General features: G+C 46.7%; 1 protein-coding gene across 1 annotated transcript in view; it reads right to left on the minus strand.

Annotated features, from left to right (window-relative positions):
* The window catches only part of Plpp4 (phospholipid phosphatase 4), a 129,279-nt gene extending 113,182 nt beyond the window's left edge, over positions 1-16,097 (minus strand). Inside the window, exon 1 of the mRNA XM_028868102.2 lies at positions 15,923-16,097. Within this exon, the coding sequence (XP_028723935.1) occupies positions 15,923-15,978 (56 nt within the window). The 5' untranslated portion in view covers positions 15,979-16,097. The remainder of the gene's footprint in view (positions 1-15,922) is intronic.
* Positions 16,098-16,319: the final 222 nt, after the last annotated feature.

Genomic DNA, 16,319 nt, shown 5'->3' on the forward strand with positions numbered 1-16,319 from the left:
CAAAAAAAAAATGACATTTTCATTAGTTTTATCACCTGGGCTTATAGGGATTCACAGGGACTAAGCCAACAACCAGGGAGCCTGCCTGGGACTGACCTAAGGCCCTTTACATATATGTTACGGTTGTGTAGCTTGGTCTTCTTGGGGGACTCTTAACAGTGGGAGCAGGGGCTGCCTCTGGCTCTTTTGCCTGCTTTTGAAATCCTTTTTGTTATACTGGGTTACCTCGCCCAGCCTTAATTATGAGGGGAAGTGACTAGTTTCACTGCAACTTGATATGCCAAGTTTGGTTGATATCCATGGGAGGCCTGCCCTTTTCTGGAGAGAAACCGAGAAGGAGTAGATGGGGGAGGTGGAGAGAGGAAGTAGGGGAGGGGCTGGGAAGAGAAGAAAGAGAGAAAAGAGCAGTCAGGATGTGAAAGAAAATAAGAGCAATAAAATAAAATAAAATAAATTCATCAGGAGGTAAAAGCGATGCATTAACTAGAAACACATTGATAGAAATTATAACATGCAAATGACTAATAGAGAAAAGGAACAGTAACAAAAATATTGTTAGTTACTCAGTTAAAAGTAAGACGCATGAGGTTGGGAGTGTCTTCGTCCATTTTCTGTTTCTATTACCTAATACCAGAGACTGGGTAATTTATAAAAAAAAAAAAAACCTGTTTGGGGGAGGTCCAATCCAGAAGTGCTCCTGCATATCCATCCACTGTGGATAGTGCTGCATCATTCCATGGAAAAAGGAAGACGGGACAGGAAGGGCAGATGAGGACAAGGAAGAGAACTGACAGCAGCAGGCTGTCACCATGAGGGTGAAGCCCTGGGACCTATGCACCTCCCATCAGGCCCCACCCCCATCAGCCCCACCCCCCATCAGGCCCCACCTCCCATCAGGCCCACCCCACCTCCCATCAGGCCCCACCCCCCATCAGGCCCCACCTCCCATCATCAGGCCCCACCTCCCATCAGGCCCACCCCCCATCAGGCCCCACCTCCCATCATCAGGCCCCACCTCCCATCAGGCCCCACCCCCATCAGGCCCCACCTCCCATCAGGCCCCACCCCCATCAGGCCCCACCTCCCATCAGGCCCCACCTCCCATCAGGCCCCACCCCCCATCAGGCCCACCTCCCATCAGGCCCCACCTCCCATCATCAGGCCCACCTCCCATCATCAGGCCCACCTCCCATCAGGCCCCACCCCCATCAGGCCCCACCTCCCATCAGGCCCCACCTCCCATCAGGCCCCACCTCCCATCAGGCCCACCTCCCATCATCAGGCCCCACCTCCCATCATCAGGCCCCACCTCCCATCAGGCTCCACCTCCCATCATCAGGCCCCACCTCCCATCAGGCCCCACCCCCCATCAGGCCCCACCTCCCATCAGGCCCCACCCCCCATCAGGCCCCACCTCCCATCAGGCCCCACCTCCCATCAGGCCCCACCTCCCATCAGGCCCCACCTCCCATCAGGCCCCACCTCCTAACACGGTTACACTGGAGATTAACATGTCCTTATTGGGAACATTGGGAATGTATTCACCGCAGCAGGAGGGAAGCATCAAAATATAAAATAACACAAAAAGAAACACAGGGAATGCTGGCATCAATAGGACAAAACAACAATTATCTCAACAGCAACAATAAAACAACCCAAAGACTTTAATTATCCCCTCTGATGGAGAGAGCCCACCATCACATTTAAAGGGCTACACTGAAGAACACGTTTGTAAGGGCTTAAATAGCAAAGTCAACTTGCATTAGTATATTTAGAACTCTGTGCCCACCAAACAGAAACTGCTCATTATGTTCAAGCTGTGTATATTTACTCTTAAAATTCACTATCTATGGCCACACAGAAAATGGTAATCATAACTAAATAGATGAGTAAGCTACAGCCTTTGATCTCAATACAATGAAGCTATTTTTACACCATCATTAATCCATATTGATAATTATGTAACCAATACACAGAAAGAGAAAGTAACTTGTCCAAGTTTTCACAGCTAGTTAATAGCACATAAGTACTGTTACCCAGAACATTCTGAACCAGAGGTTTACATCACTAACCACTGTGCTACTCTGCTTTCCACACAGGTGGGGGCATTTCCTCAAGATATTCTCATTCATTCCTCTTTCTCTCTCTCTCTCTCTCTCTCTCTCTCTCTCTCTCTCTCTCTCTCTCTCCCCCCCTCCCTCTCTCCATATGTGATATGTGTATGTGTATGTTTGATATACACACATACATATATATGTATATCAGAATAGTTAAAAAATACCAACTACAGTAATTAAAATGTCAATTGAATCACAACAGGTAAATAGAAAATCTGAATAGGACCCAGCTGCAAGCTCGCAGACATATGATATTTGCCTCTGATATTTGCCTCACCGAGACAAACTAGAGTCTCTTCATGACAGAGAAACCATCTGACAGGGAAGAGAGAGAAGACAGCTCAGTTGGTCAGGCATTTGCTGTGTAAACTTGAGGACCCAGTCCATCCCAGCACCCATGTAATAAGCCAGGGGCAACAGTGTGCACCTGTAATCCCAGCACTGGAGAGGCAGAGACCCAAGCATCCCTAAGAGATGCTTGAACTCCAGATTCAGCGAGAGAACCAATCTCAAAAGCTAGGGTGGAGAACACCTAGGGAAGATATGACCTCTGGCCTCCCCTGTATGTCCTCAACATGAATGTGCACCTGTGAATACACACATACACAAGCATGCACACAAACACACAGTTAAAAGAAATAACCATTACACTAGAGAATTAATATTAAACAACTAAAGCATAAAATACTAGACACTACAAAGAATATTTCTATTTCAGGTGGGAAATGACTTTCTAAATAAGAAAGAAATCGTACTGGAGAAAAATGGCAGTTTTAATCATATGAAAATCCAAACTTTTGAGGAATAGAAATCACAAAGTAACTTCAAAGCCAACCATGGAGGTATAGACAACATTTGCAATATGTGAAGGTCTAATATCTGTCATACTGGATATTTCTCTCCTTGCTCTGACAAAATATCTGACAAGAAGCAATTTAAGAGAGGCAGGGTTTACTTTGATTCATGGTTGGAGGGGTACAACTCACCATGGTGGGAAATCCTGGTGACAGTCAGCTCCATGTGGGCAGGAGTGTGTGGCAGCTGCTTGCTCACCTCTCCATGACCAATAAGCAGAGAAAAGCCAGGCTATAAACTTCAACACCTCTTCCCACCCACCATGCCAAGACAGGACTCACTTCCTTTAGCAGGGACCCAATTCCTAAGGTTCCACATCCTCCCACTACAGCGCCACCAGCTGGGGACCAAGTATTCAGTCACATAAGCCAAAGAAGAGCAATCTGGAGATCCAGTAGAAGCATGAACAAAAGAAAAGCTGCACATTTTACCGAAGACCAAGTGTGTGTGGGTAAGAAGATGCTCAACACTGAATACAGAGACATGAGAAGCAGATGCTACAGTCCCTCCCAGACATAACAGATGTTTACATCCTATACAGGGGCTGGAGATGGCTCAGAAGTTACAAGTGTTTGTGACTCTTGCACAGGACCCAAGTTCACTTCCAAGTACAAGCTCGGTGGCTCACAGTCCTTTTCTCCAGCTCCAAGGGACTAACCACTCTCTTCTGCCTTAGCAGGCACCTGTACACATGTAGTATCCACTCACACAAAAACATACACACCTACTCATAAGATAAAATAACAAAAAGAAACCAATTTAACATCCAGCATTAGACCAAAAAAAAAAAAGGGGTCAACTTTCACATGTCTGGTGACACGTAAATATAGATAGTAGACCATTTTGAATGGACAGCTTGTCAATGTGGAGATAAATAAAAACTACACAGGGGCTTTGATCCAGAAAAATCCACTGTAAAAGCTTTTTAGGCAACAATATCACAATGCTGTTTGTCACATAAATAATGAAATATTCTAAAATTCTATTCCTAGATTAATAGATTAGGGATCCAGGCAGCTAGTAAAAATAATCAAGCATAATTTACACAGATAGAAAATATCTACAAGATAAAGAACGTAGAAAAAAATTAACCTGTAATGGAAGGTAACTCTGTGGGGCTTCTGTAGGCTGAAAGTGAGGCTGAGACAGGGTCATTCTCTAGTCTAGGCTGGCAATTCACTATGAGACCAAAGCTGGTTGCCAAAATGTTTACATTTAAAAAGTGAAGGGAGTGATCCTGATCCTGATAGAGATAGATGAAGGGATTCAGGAAGCATTTCATCTTTCTTTGGGGGGAAATGCACTCTTTCCAACACATCCACCTTGCCATCCTTTCTAGCATTTGTCAAGTCAAACACACTTCTTTTTTTTTTTTTTTTTTTTTTTTTGAGACAGGGTTTCTCTGTGTAGTTTTGCGCCTTTCCTGGAACTCACTTGGTAGCCCAGGCTGGCCTCGAACTCACAGAGATCCCCCTGTCTCTGCCTCCCGAGTGCTGGGATTAAAAGTGTGCACCACCACCGCCCGGCTACAAACACACTTCTAATAGCTGTGACTCTGGGATAACCTTGTGCAGTGTTTTTTATCACATATATCATAAAATTTTATCTACCTGTTTTAAAAGATTTTCAGAAGGAGGTTTTTTTAAATAGCAATATTATATTTTCTCTGTGTTTGTAATTGCAAGCCATTGTCCAAGTGGACCATTTGAGTTTTGATCCATTTCATTTTACTTAGCATACATACTTCCTTAGATGTGTAGGGACCGTTGCAATGAAAGTCTTTACAGGTGAAGATTTTTATGCCTCTTACTCTGGCACTTCAATGTATTTCCCCACAGAACTTTAGAGTAAAGGGGCAGGACTAATTCTGTGGTCAATGTGTTACAGCATTGCTTCTGAAAGAGGGCCATGGCCATTTCTAACTCTACCTGCTGCCTCTGTCAATGTCCCTTGTCATGGTGTGAATGGCCCCCATAGGCTCATAGGTATTGGCACTATTTGAAAGGATAGAGAGGTATGGCCTTGTTGGGGGTTGGCTTTGAGGTTACAAAAGCCCAAGTCAGGCCCAATGGCTCTCTCTCTTCCAGCTGCCTGCTCTCAGCTACTTCTCCAACACCATATCTGCCTGGATGCCATCATGCTGACAATGAACTAAACCTCTGAAACTATAACCAAGACTTAATTAAATGCATTTTTAAAAATAAAAGTTGCCTAGGTCATGGTGTCTCTTCACAGCAAGAGAGCACTGTCAAAAACAGAAACTGGTACCAGGAAACAGGGTATTGCTGTGGCAAGCCTAACCATGCTGCTTGTTGGCAGAATGTAGACTTGGGACTTTGGATTAGGAAAACAGTTGAACACTTTAAGCAGGGCCTCATGGACCATACTAGTAGAAATCTGGAAGACAGTGATACTGAGAGTAATGCAGATGAATTATCACAGCATGGCTCAAGAGGTTTGAAAGAAGAATATTAGTAAGTGGCCTAGAGGCTGTTCTTGTGATATTTTAGCAAAGAAGGTGGTTGTTTTTTTGTCAGGTCCAAAAAAATTCTTCCTGAGGCTAAATTGAAGAGTTTGGGATTAATAGTGTTGGCAGAAGAGATTTCAATACAGCCTAGTATTGACTTTGTTGTGTGGTTATCAGTGGCCACTCTTATACAGATCTATAATTTTTTTTTACAAAAGCAAGCTGAGCAAGCAAAAATACAAAATGTACAGTTTGAGGAGAAAAGGAACACCAGGAAGCAAAATGGAGCTAAATAGGGTTTAAGGAGATAAAAAGTTGAAAGAAAAGCTTGATGTTCAATGGAATAAAGGGAGCAGTGACCTCAGGCAAAGACCCCACCCAGCTTAGCTTCCAACTTGTGGAAAGGAATTTTTAAAAAGCTTAAGCAATGGATGAAATCACTGACAACAGAAAGCTGGTGTAGATGTAATGGAACTAGGGTACCATGTTACAGCCTCAGTAAGCAGAACTTGCCAGTTTCAGCCACGTGGTTCTGGCTTTAGAGTCAAGGATATAAGAAAGGAGTTATGAATATTCCTCCATGGCTAAGGAAAGCCACTTAAGCCAGGCAAGCGTCAGGGGATTTCACAGGGGGTTACAGTTAGGAGATTGCCATGAGTCTCAGAAAAGACTTTGAACTTTTAAACAGTGTTGAGACTGGGATAGATTATGAAGACGTTTGAAGTTGGTCTTAAATGCATTTTACATTACCATGTGGCTACAAGCCTATGGAGTGGAGTGTGGTGGTATGAATAAAAAGGGCCCCCATAGGATCATAGGGAGTGGCACTATTTGAAATGATTAGGGGGTGTGGCCTTTTGGAGTAGGTATGGCTTTTTGGAGCAGGTGTGGCCTTGTTGGAAGAAGTGTGTCACTGGGGGTGGGCTCTGAGGTTGCAAAAACCCAAGCCAGGCCCAGTGGCTCTCTCTCTTCCAGCTGCCTGTGGACATGGATGTAGAATTCTCAGCAACTACTCCAGCACCATGTAAGCCTGCATGCTACCATGTTTTCCCCATTTTGATAATAAACTAAACTTCTGAATGTAAGAAAGCCCAAATTAAATGTTTTCCTTCATAAAAAGTTGCCTAATCATGGTGTCTCTTCCCAGCAATAGATCACTGACCAAATACCCCTTCCAACATAAATTATCATTGGGATGTTAGGCTTTCAGTTTTCTTAAATGTTCTATATGATGTAAAATGCAGAAAGATTGATTCAAGGCACATTCTCGCTTCAAATATCCTGTAGCAATCACCAAAGAAACCCTAGTGTCACATTCAGAACTCGTGTGTGTGTGTGTGTGTGTGTGTGTGTGTGTGTGTGTGTTCTGTAACAGGAAATATCCATGTTGATTATTACTGGTTATGCATAAATATCATAAATCTTTACCATAAATTATTTAAAATATAAGTAGCACGAAGGATGGCCTACAGAGCTAGTTCCAAGACAACCAGGGCTACACAAAGAAACCCTGTCTTGAAAAACAAAACAAAGAAACAGACAAAGTAGCATGAAAAAAACCCACCAAATTTATATTATCTAATTCTATTAGCACACCCCACCCCACTCCACCCCTGAACAAAAAACAAAAACCACCACTAAGGTGTCTTATTGTGGGTCCTTAGAGGGATGTTATCATAGCTAGAAGAACAAATTGAATGTGTCACATCACCCCATGAAAACATCCATGCACACTGCTGTCCTCTGCCTTATCACTTACTGATAGTTGTTAGGTGTCGTCCAAGTCAAGAGATAGTCAACCGGAATGACTAACTGTAATGGCTGTCTATGTCTCCCAGCACGCCTGAAAAGCTGGGCTCATCTGCATGCGATGTCACCGAGCTGTTTGCAGCGGCACATCTAGCATTTCTACAGAAGTCTCGTGCTGAAAGGTAGATTTGTTCTTTGTGTTTGCGGCAGATCTCTCTTCATAGCCCTTGCCCATTTTTCTATTGAGGGGTTTTTCTCTCTTCATATTGATTGGTAGGAGCTCTCTGAATATGAAAGGTGTTAGCTCTTCACTCTGTAAAATGAGAATATCACTTCCTGCCTGAGTGGTTACAACGATCCAGTCATCTAACACGACAAGAGGCACAGTCGGTGCTAAAGCTCTTCCCTGTCACCCCCCTTCCTATAGCCACCATATATACATTAGGTCAATCAAAGTTACCTACATGTAAACACATACCAGCATTTTCTCAATGACTTCTTTCATCCCTAAACTTTCTAAATCCCAGTACAAGGCTCAGCTCTCTCTTGTGGTCCTGAGAGCTGCATGCATCCTATTATTATCATTCTGTGGTATTAGGCATCTCTTCAGTGTTAGGCATCTTTTCACTGGTGTCTGTCACAGCTCAGTCACAGGAAGGATGAGAAGAAGGGGTGTTGTGTAACAGTTTCCTCTGAGATTGAAACATTCCATCCTGCAGGAAGCTCCTCAAACAGGAAAGTAATACAACTCAAAATAGCTTCAGGAAGTTCTTGAAACTGACCAAATTCATTAGGCTTCGGCTCTGCCAGGGTAACTAATAAAAGCTGAGATTGCACCTCAGACACAGGAAGGTGAGTTTTAAAGAAGACACCCAGACAAGACAAGCTGCAAAGACGTGAGAGCACATCAGCTGCCTGAAAGATGCAGAAACCAGCCGAGCTTCCTGGAAGAGGTTTAGGGCAACCAGGGCACCTGGAACGGACACTCTCCAGACAGGTGAGCTACCTATAGGTGTGCTGTGTGCTACAGGTTCCTAGCTTTGGGGGGTTGTCACCCTTGCTGGGGAGGGCTTTGGTGATGCAGCTGTCTTTGAGTCATTTCTGTTCCTGTCATTAACCCCTCACCCATATTCCTATAAGTAACCCCAATAAAATGCATTGGTTCACCAGGCTGGACTTTGGTGGTATCCATACTTTGGTGTGTCATGGGCTCACTATCTGGGGTGAGCAGATACGTGTGTTGCATCTCCCCAGAAAAAGTTTTGTCACACAAAGGGAATGAAGAGATGAACTTGAACATTAATCATATGCTGTCTTAGGCATCCATCACATATTATATCAACTTGCATTTACAGCACTTCTCCTGGGTAAGATCTCATCTTTATCCCTAACAGAGTGAGGGCTTATCTATGACCATGTATCATGATGTACACCCTTCTACAGGGTGGGATGCTGCTGTAGGCCTCTCTGAGGGAAAGTAAGGTGCTATACAAATTGGATTGCAATTTCAGAGTTCCTGTTGGACAAAGAGAAGCCAATCACTTTGTTAAAGAAAAAAAAAAGTGCATTCACCCAAGGTATAGCTCCCCCTAATTACAAATAGATTTGTCAAAAATCACACCAGCATTATGTTTAATTGTCAAAACCATTAAAAACAAGCAACATGAGTAACTAAGCAGGGTTTTGGGCATGCATAGGTATCTCTGTGGTATGAGAATAAACAAGTGCTCTCGACAGTGTGGAATGAACTGTCACATGCCGAGACAAAAGTCACATGGAAGCCTGCACACCGTGAGTCCATTCATGTTGAGTCAAAAACTTGTGTTAGGGTGGCTGTGGAAGTAGGCTCGGCAGGTGGGGGCTGCTGCACCATTATGAATAGGGTACTTTCCTTTGTGTATGTTATTTTTGGATTGAACTAAATGAAATTTCCAGTTTTGTAGGTCAAATCAGTCGAACACCTACAATTCCATACGGCTCAAACTCCCATTTCAATGGAAATATACCTTTAAACCCCTCTGGTAGGGCAGATGGAAGCATCCAGCATTGACCAGCTGATCCCTAGCTTTCTGGAAAGTGACCTAAATGCCCTCTGAGTGGATCCTGCTCTCTGGGCCTCTGTTTTCAGTAGAAACAGTGTAATGCCAGCCCCCAGCTCCTACGGAGTCACTTGTGTTGCAGCTGTCCCAGGCTTCCTGCAGCATCTTCTTCCTTACCCCCAGAACCTCAAAGTCCCCTGACCCCATCATGGTCCTGGTTGAACAAGAGGAGCTGTCTATAGGCAGGGTTTGTAGCTCTTCCACACATGGCATCAAGATGATTGTTTTTAAAGAAGCAATATTACAGAGATAATTTTTATATACAAATACTACCCCAGAAAAATAGAAGTGCCAAGCTTTTATAAGCCTTGTGAGGCTCATAAAGGGCATCATCTTTATAACTAACCGAGATAACGGTATCCACCACTTCTGAAACTGATGGTCCCTTTTTGTCATCTCCCTGTGGGAAAGTACCACCAATTCTGAGAACTCTGGGCACAGCCATCTCTTGTACAGTGGCCAATATTATTTGAAACAGAAGCACTATTTGTCAGTCAGTCGAGAAGATGCACTTCCAGGGCAAGAAGGCATGCTCAGGGACACTTACTCCTACGTGCATAGATGAAGGCAAGAGGGTATTGGATGGAGAAAGCTCCTGAGCGTGGGTCTAACTGAACTCAATGACTCTGAAGGCAATAGGAATAGACTGTTTCCATTAATGCATTATCTGATACAGATGTACTGGAGACACTTTGGGTCCACTGTCTCAGAATTGCTATTACGAAGGTCCATAGGTTGAGTCCCCATTTTGAAGCCACGGGCTGAGCTCTCCACCCCATCTGATAGCAAGACCCATGAACAAGCTACGAGAGCTGGACTTGTTGAGTTATGGTAAGCTGAAACTCTGGTCAGGCTAAAAGAAATCCCTTGCAATATACTTAAAGGACTTTATTCTTTGCTAGAAATCCCACACTAAATAATTTATGATAAGAATACTCTTATCTATCTACAGGATCTCTCTTCACATTATGGATTTGTTTTAATAAAGGACAATGATGGCAGTAGCTTTTTTTTTTGAATGCCTACAACACCGTTTCACTTAATAAGCACAAGCCTGATGCTCATGAATATAGCTACATATTCTTATTAAACAGATGGGGACACTGAGTTTTAAGCTGGATAAATAATCTGCCCAAAGACTCACACAGTTTATAAGAGGCAAAAATCAGAACAGAAACTCAGGCAACCTAAGGCTAAAGGCCACAGTCATAACAACTCTACCGTGGTGCCATTCACAGACACTACATATATGTAATAAGGATTAATGAGAGCGAGGAGAGGCGAGAGTGGCATCTCCTGCAGGCACTAAAAGCACCCATTCTAATCAAATCTGGTGAGCTATTATCTACACTTCTCATATAAAGTAACTAAGGTTCAGAGGTCCAAAGCAATTTGCTGATTAGTGACAGCACAAATCCAAACATGAACCCACATAGCTCCAAAGCCCATGGTCTTCTGTTATACCACTTTGCTTCCAATACATCATTTGGATCTTGCCATAAATGGCAACAAAACTACTACAGGTATGCTATCACAAAATAGGCTAGTGCTGCAGTAGCTAGCCATACCCCACATCTCAGTTAGCAGAAAACTACCTTCTGTCCCAGAGTCCACCTGCAAAATCATGAGCCTCCATGGCAACTGTCCTGGCGGCCCTGTCTCAAAACTATGTATGTCGGCATATAGCTCCATGCTCTCCCCTAAGGAAATTCACGATGCCTCTACCCAGTGCTCCATGGACTAGGACTCCTTGCCTGGCCTCATTTAATCCCTTAGCAGGGGCAGAGAGGGCAGCTGTTTCAAATGGCCAAGAAGGAGAGAAGAAGCAGAGAGACCCTTAAAGGGGAATATTCATTGCCAACAGCTGCCCTTAGGGTTTAAGACACATCTCCATCTTCTTGCCTTTCCCCCTTGGTTCCCCATGTGATCTGGCCATGGGCTTGATTGATACCTTCTGACCTAGCTTCCCGACAGTCGTTTTCTTAGAAATTTGAGTGTGCTGCATCAGCGCAGAAGGAAGCTACTTCCAAGGGTGGTCTGCTGACCACCTGTGTCAATTACCCATAGTCCAGTTCAGCACTTCATAACCCATGGGCCAATGCGAAAGAAATGCTGGGGTGTGCGTTTTGAGATGTGTCTCAAACCCTAGAGCAGCTGTTGGCAATGCAGTGCCAGGCAAGCAGGGAGTCGACAGAGCACAGTACAAGACCAGCTGAGAGGGGTGCTGACACACGTCCATCCCTGCTCTGTGGGGAAGCCGAACAATGGTAGAGCCACACACGGTTACCCACGGAAGTGAACAAGACCTGTGTGACCAACAGAATGGTCCCTTAACACCCCTGGGCCAATACCCGAGCAGATGGCTTTGTTTCTGATCTTCAGAGCCAGGCCGTGGGGATGGCACAGTCTGAAGAGTGTTTGCCTCGCAAGCTTGAAGTCCTGAGTTTGATCTCCAAAACCCAGGTTCAAAAATAACAACAACAAAAAGCTGGGCATAGTGGCGTATGACTGGAGTCCCAGCACTGGGAAGATGGAGGCAGGTGGATATCTGGGACTCACTGGCTAGCTAGCCTTGACTGCTAGGAAAGTTCCAGGTCAGTGAGAGACAAAGGAAAAAAAAGGGGGGGGTGAACAGTGCCTGAGCAACAAACCTAAGGTTGACCTCTGGCCCACACACACACACACACACACACACACACACACACACACACACACCTACCAGGCCTCCTTACAGTCTCTTTACATTCTAGGCTCGCTCCCCATCAGAAAACATCCCACCTTGTCCGTAAAACCACAGCCTGCAGCCACACCTGGTGAGCTGGTCCCAGTCCAGACTATGCCTGTAGGCTGCCAGGCCTTTACTCTGCAGGAATGTCCTTGAGCCCAGGCCGGCCTCATACACCTGGCACTGGATGCTTAGGTGAGCAGTCAGCTCCGGGCAACATTCCCTGGCATCTGTCCCCACCCTCTTTCTCATCACTCCCCGGGCTAATTATCCCTCCTTTGCAGCACACTGAGCATTTTGCACAAGCTACCGTAACCAACCCAGGCTGGAGTCCTACAAATGTCATACGTGATGTGTATGCCTGTGTATGGTATGTACTTGTGGGAGTGTACGTGCCAGCAGAAACAAGAAGAAGGCATTCTGTCCCCTGGAGTTAAACTTAAAGATGTTTGTGAGATGCCCGATGTGGGTCCCGGGCACTGAATTTGGGTCCTCTATAAAAGCAATAAGTTCTCGTAACCCCTGAGCCGTCTCTCCAGCCCCCATTATGTGACAGCCTTCATCACCACTTCACATGTAGCGTCCCCCCAACGAATGGGAGCCCCCATATTGGGAACAACTGTAAACATTATTGGAATGTTGGTACCAGCAAACCTAGGGCCCAGAGCTGGTGACCAGGAGCTCAGAGCGGATGAGCAAGGTCCAGGTCTTGCTGGCATTTGTAGACACACTTGCTGATTCTCTCCTGGAGTCTTGGGTGTCAGCTTATCCCTGTCTCTGGAGAGGACCAATAGGGCCCCTGAGGCCCACCAGCATCAGAGCACTCACTGTCCCCTCAAAGCTGCATGTGGCCCTCTAAAGTTCCCTAACCGTGGAGTTCCCATAAACATCGCCCTCTGTTAGGCTGAAGTTGATACGCAGCCCCAGATGCATTGCCCTCTACAGCTGTTCCTTTGTAGTTGTTCCCTTGTTAAGTTCTGAAGCAGGGCTGCCCCAAAGGCACCACGTCCAAGACCTTCAGCAGACAATCCTCTCTGCGACTTGAACGCGCAAATCCGGAGCACCATACCTGACTTCCTCACCAAGGGCTTTCCCTCAGGAGTCACCAAGGGACCGCTTACAGGCCCATGGGTCCAGAACATTTTCACTAGCCCTCTTTTAAAGCCTACAGGGAGTAGTCTGGGCATCAGCAGAGGTGACAGGCCTGCTTCCAGGCGGGGAAAGGTGACCAGAGGACAGGCACATCTCAGGAAAGGTCTAGAGCGGTGGTTCTCAACCTGTGGGTCACAACCCCTTTAGGGTCTAATGACCCTTTCAGAGGGGTCGCATAGCAGATATCCTGCACATCAGATATTTATGTTACAATCCATAACAGTAGCAAAAACTACAATGATGAAGTAGCAATGAAGTAATATCATGGCTGGGGGGTCACCATAGCATGAGGGACTGTATTAAAGGGTCGCAGCATAGGAAGCTTGAGCTTCCAGAGCATGAGCTAGCACGAAGGGGAACTGCTTTCTCTGGTTTAAAACCAGCCTCTCATCCTGGGAGAGAGGACAGACATGACAAGTTCAAACGGGTGATGAACTACATCATCTACACTGGCCAGTGTAGCGGGGAGACCAGCTTGCCTGGAGGGACTTCCCAAATAGTCCAGGGCTGCGGGGACCACCATCTTCATGACAAGGAGTCTTCACTCAAGTCTCTTCCCCAGGCCAGCGCTGCTAAAAGGAAGGAGAAAACTCCCTTCCCAAAGCCAGCTTCTGTCAAGGTGCCAGGGGCTTATCCGAGAAAACAAGGGGTCATCTGTGTCCCCGATCCTCCTAGGCTCTCCCGGAAGCCATTATCTGCCTGAACCTCCACCCCCAGCTTGCCTTCAGTACCAATCTGGTCTTGGTAGTAATATTTGCAATTTCATAGGACACTTACGAATCATGCCAAAACACAGTCAGTGTCCATATGTGTCCTGGAGTAGGGGGTGATTGCAGACCCCCGACTGAGTAACACAGGAGGGGACTCTGGAGAAAAGACTGAAAAGTGATGTTTCTGTGTTTGTTTTACATAACAATCTTAGAAGAAGCCAGACACATATAAACAATATCTACCAAGTTTTCTAATTCACTACGCCAGCCACTGCATATTTATAAACATTTCATAAGTGTTCGGAAGTATGTTTGAAGGGAAATGTGAGAACATATAAATATTTTACATGTGGTTAGACCCTTTTAGAGAAAATATCCCCGGAAGCAATTAAAGCAGCTAGCCCACGGGCCTATTTCACTTTATTCCGGAATTTTTTTTGGGGGGGAGGGGTATGGGCATTCCTCCCACAAACGTTAGATTCTACCATGCACTAAACACTTGTCTATCATTTTTAGCACATAATAATTGAATTGGGTTTTAGCCTATCTGCCAACTGCAAACTGCCCAGAGACCACTCACTCTTTGGTACGTTTGCTCCAAAGGTAGAGAGCTGGAGGGAGGGGAAGGGAAGGGCTTCATTTTTTCAAATGCATCAAGATCCAACTGAAGTTCCCGCTCCTCATTCCCAGTGAATAACACTAGTGTTCAGTCAGAAGGCAGTATTGGGGGGTGGGGGTGGCCTGCATCTGGAGAGCTCCCAGCCTTTCCTGATGGTGTGGATGAACCCTCAGGATGAATTTAATCCCTAGTTTAAACACATGTGCACGTACACACACACACACACACACACACACACACACACACACACCAAAAAAAAAAAAAAAAGCATCACTTTCCTTGCATATTCCCTGAGATTCCCCAGAAGTAGTCTTTGATACGACACACACATCTGCCGTGGTTGGGGTAGAAATTCTGAGGGGGGGGTCCTGTTTGTCTTATGGGACCTCCCCCCAACACACACCCCGAGATCCCACAAATCCAGAGTCTGTGCAACTTTAATATTTAAAATGTGTCAGCCAGCTATGGGTGGGAGAGGGAAACCCCGCCTGCTACTGGAGGGACACGTGCAGACGTGTCGGCTTTGGTGACAGGCACTTAAGGCTGGCTACTAGGTGGGTTTGAACAAGACAGATGAGAGAGATGAGAAAGCTCGCTGTGGTGGGCCTTAGGACCAGTGAGAAGCAGAAGCAGTCCGGGTGCCCAAGGAAGCACAGACATCGCTGAAGGAATTGCCAGGCTCCCTCCTTTTTCGGAAATGACTATTCCCAGGTGCAACCTGGACATTTCAACGCTGTCCCTGAAGGGCTTCTGCCCCTCAGGAGAAGAACACCCACCCACACGTAAAAAGAGCTCCTGGTGTTCCCAGCCCCACAGCCTGCAGCTGCAGTTCCTGACCTGCTCAACCCTCCATGGCAACAGTTTTCCAGCCAGAGGAGTAAGGCAGACACCTCTTGGGAGGGTGCTCTGTAGGTCGGGCAGCTCAGGAGCCACATCCAAGGAGTCTCCTAGGCTGACCCTGGCAGCCCGGGCACAGCATGGGGTGGCGGGAGATGGGGCCAAGAGCAAAAACAGCCAGCCATCATCAGCTTCAAAAGATCACAGGAGAGAGAAACTTCCCTAGGGCACCGGCCAGGCTGCATGACCTGGTCTTAAACAGCATCCTGAATCCCAGGGACAGGTGTGCAGGGCTGGGTAAAAGACTCAGACTTGGGGCACCCGAGCTAGGGGCCGCCAGACACGCTTCCAGACTAGGGGCTACTATGGAAGCAGGTCCCAGTCCCAGCCAGGCATGCTAGGATCTCTGTGCACCAAGGGTCCCAAGAAAAGGAAGAGAGGGTTTATTTTGATCCCACAGGGAACATCCCAAGCACCAACCGAGAAGAGATCCTCGAACCCAGGCCCCAGAGGGATGCAGCAGCTCAAAAAAAGTTGGGGCTCCCAAAGGCTATGTCTTTTGGGTCCCCTCCCGCGGCGCACCACTACTTACACGAAGACCCCAAAGAGCAGGGCTCGCACCCCGATCTCGATGGCCAGCTCCCGCATGGTGCAGCCGGAGTAGCTCCCGCAGCAGCAGCTGGCGCTGTCCGTGGCTCCCACGGCTCGGCCCGAGCGGCTCGCCAGAGCCTGGGCGGTGAGGGAGGCGCGCTGCAGGCCGCGGGCGGGGGCGGGAGGCGGGCGCGGGGTGGGGGTAGCGGGGAGGGTTCAGCCCCAATCTCCCGCTCTGGGCTCCCGGATACCCAGACACCACACCGGCCGCTCCGGGTCCCACTCGCGATCCCGCCGATCGGGGGCGCCTCGGGGACTCCCTGCTCCTTTGCGCCCAGTGCAGTTTCTGTGTTCTGGGCTCCAGCCTGGCACCTGCGACCCGGGAGGGGAAGCCTGGG

Source organism: Peromyscus leucopus, chromosome 1 (genome assembly GCF_004664715.2).
Source record: "Peromyscus leucopus breed LL Stock chromosome 1, UCI_PerLeu_2.1, whole genome shotgun sequence".
NCBI lineage: Eukaryota > Metazoa > Chordata > Mammalia > Rodentia > Cricetidae > Peromyscus > Peromyscus leucopus.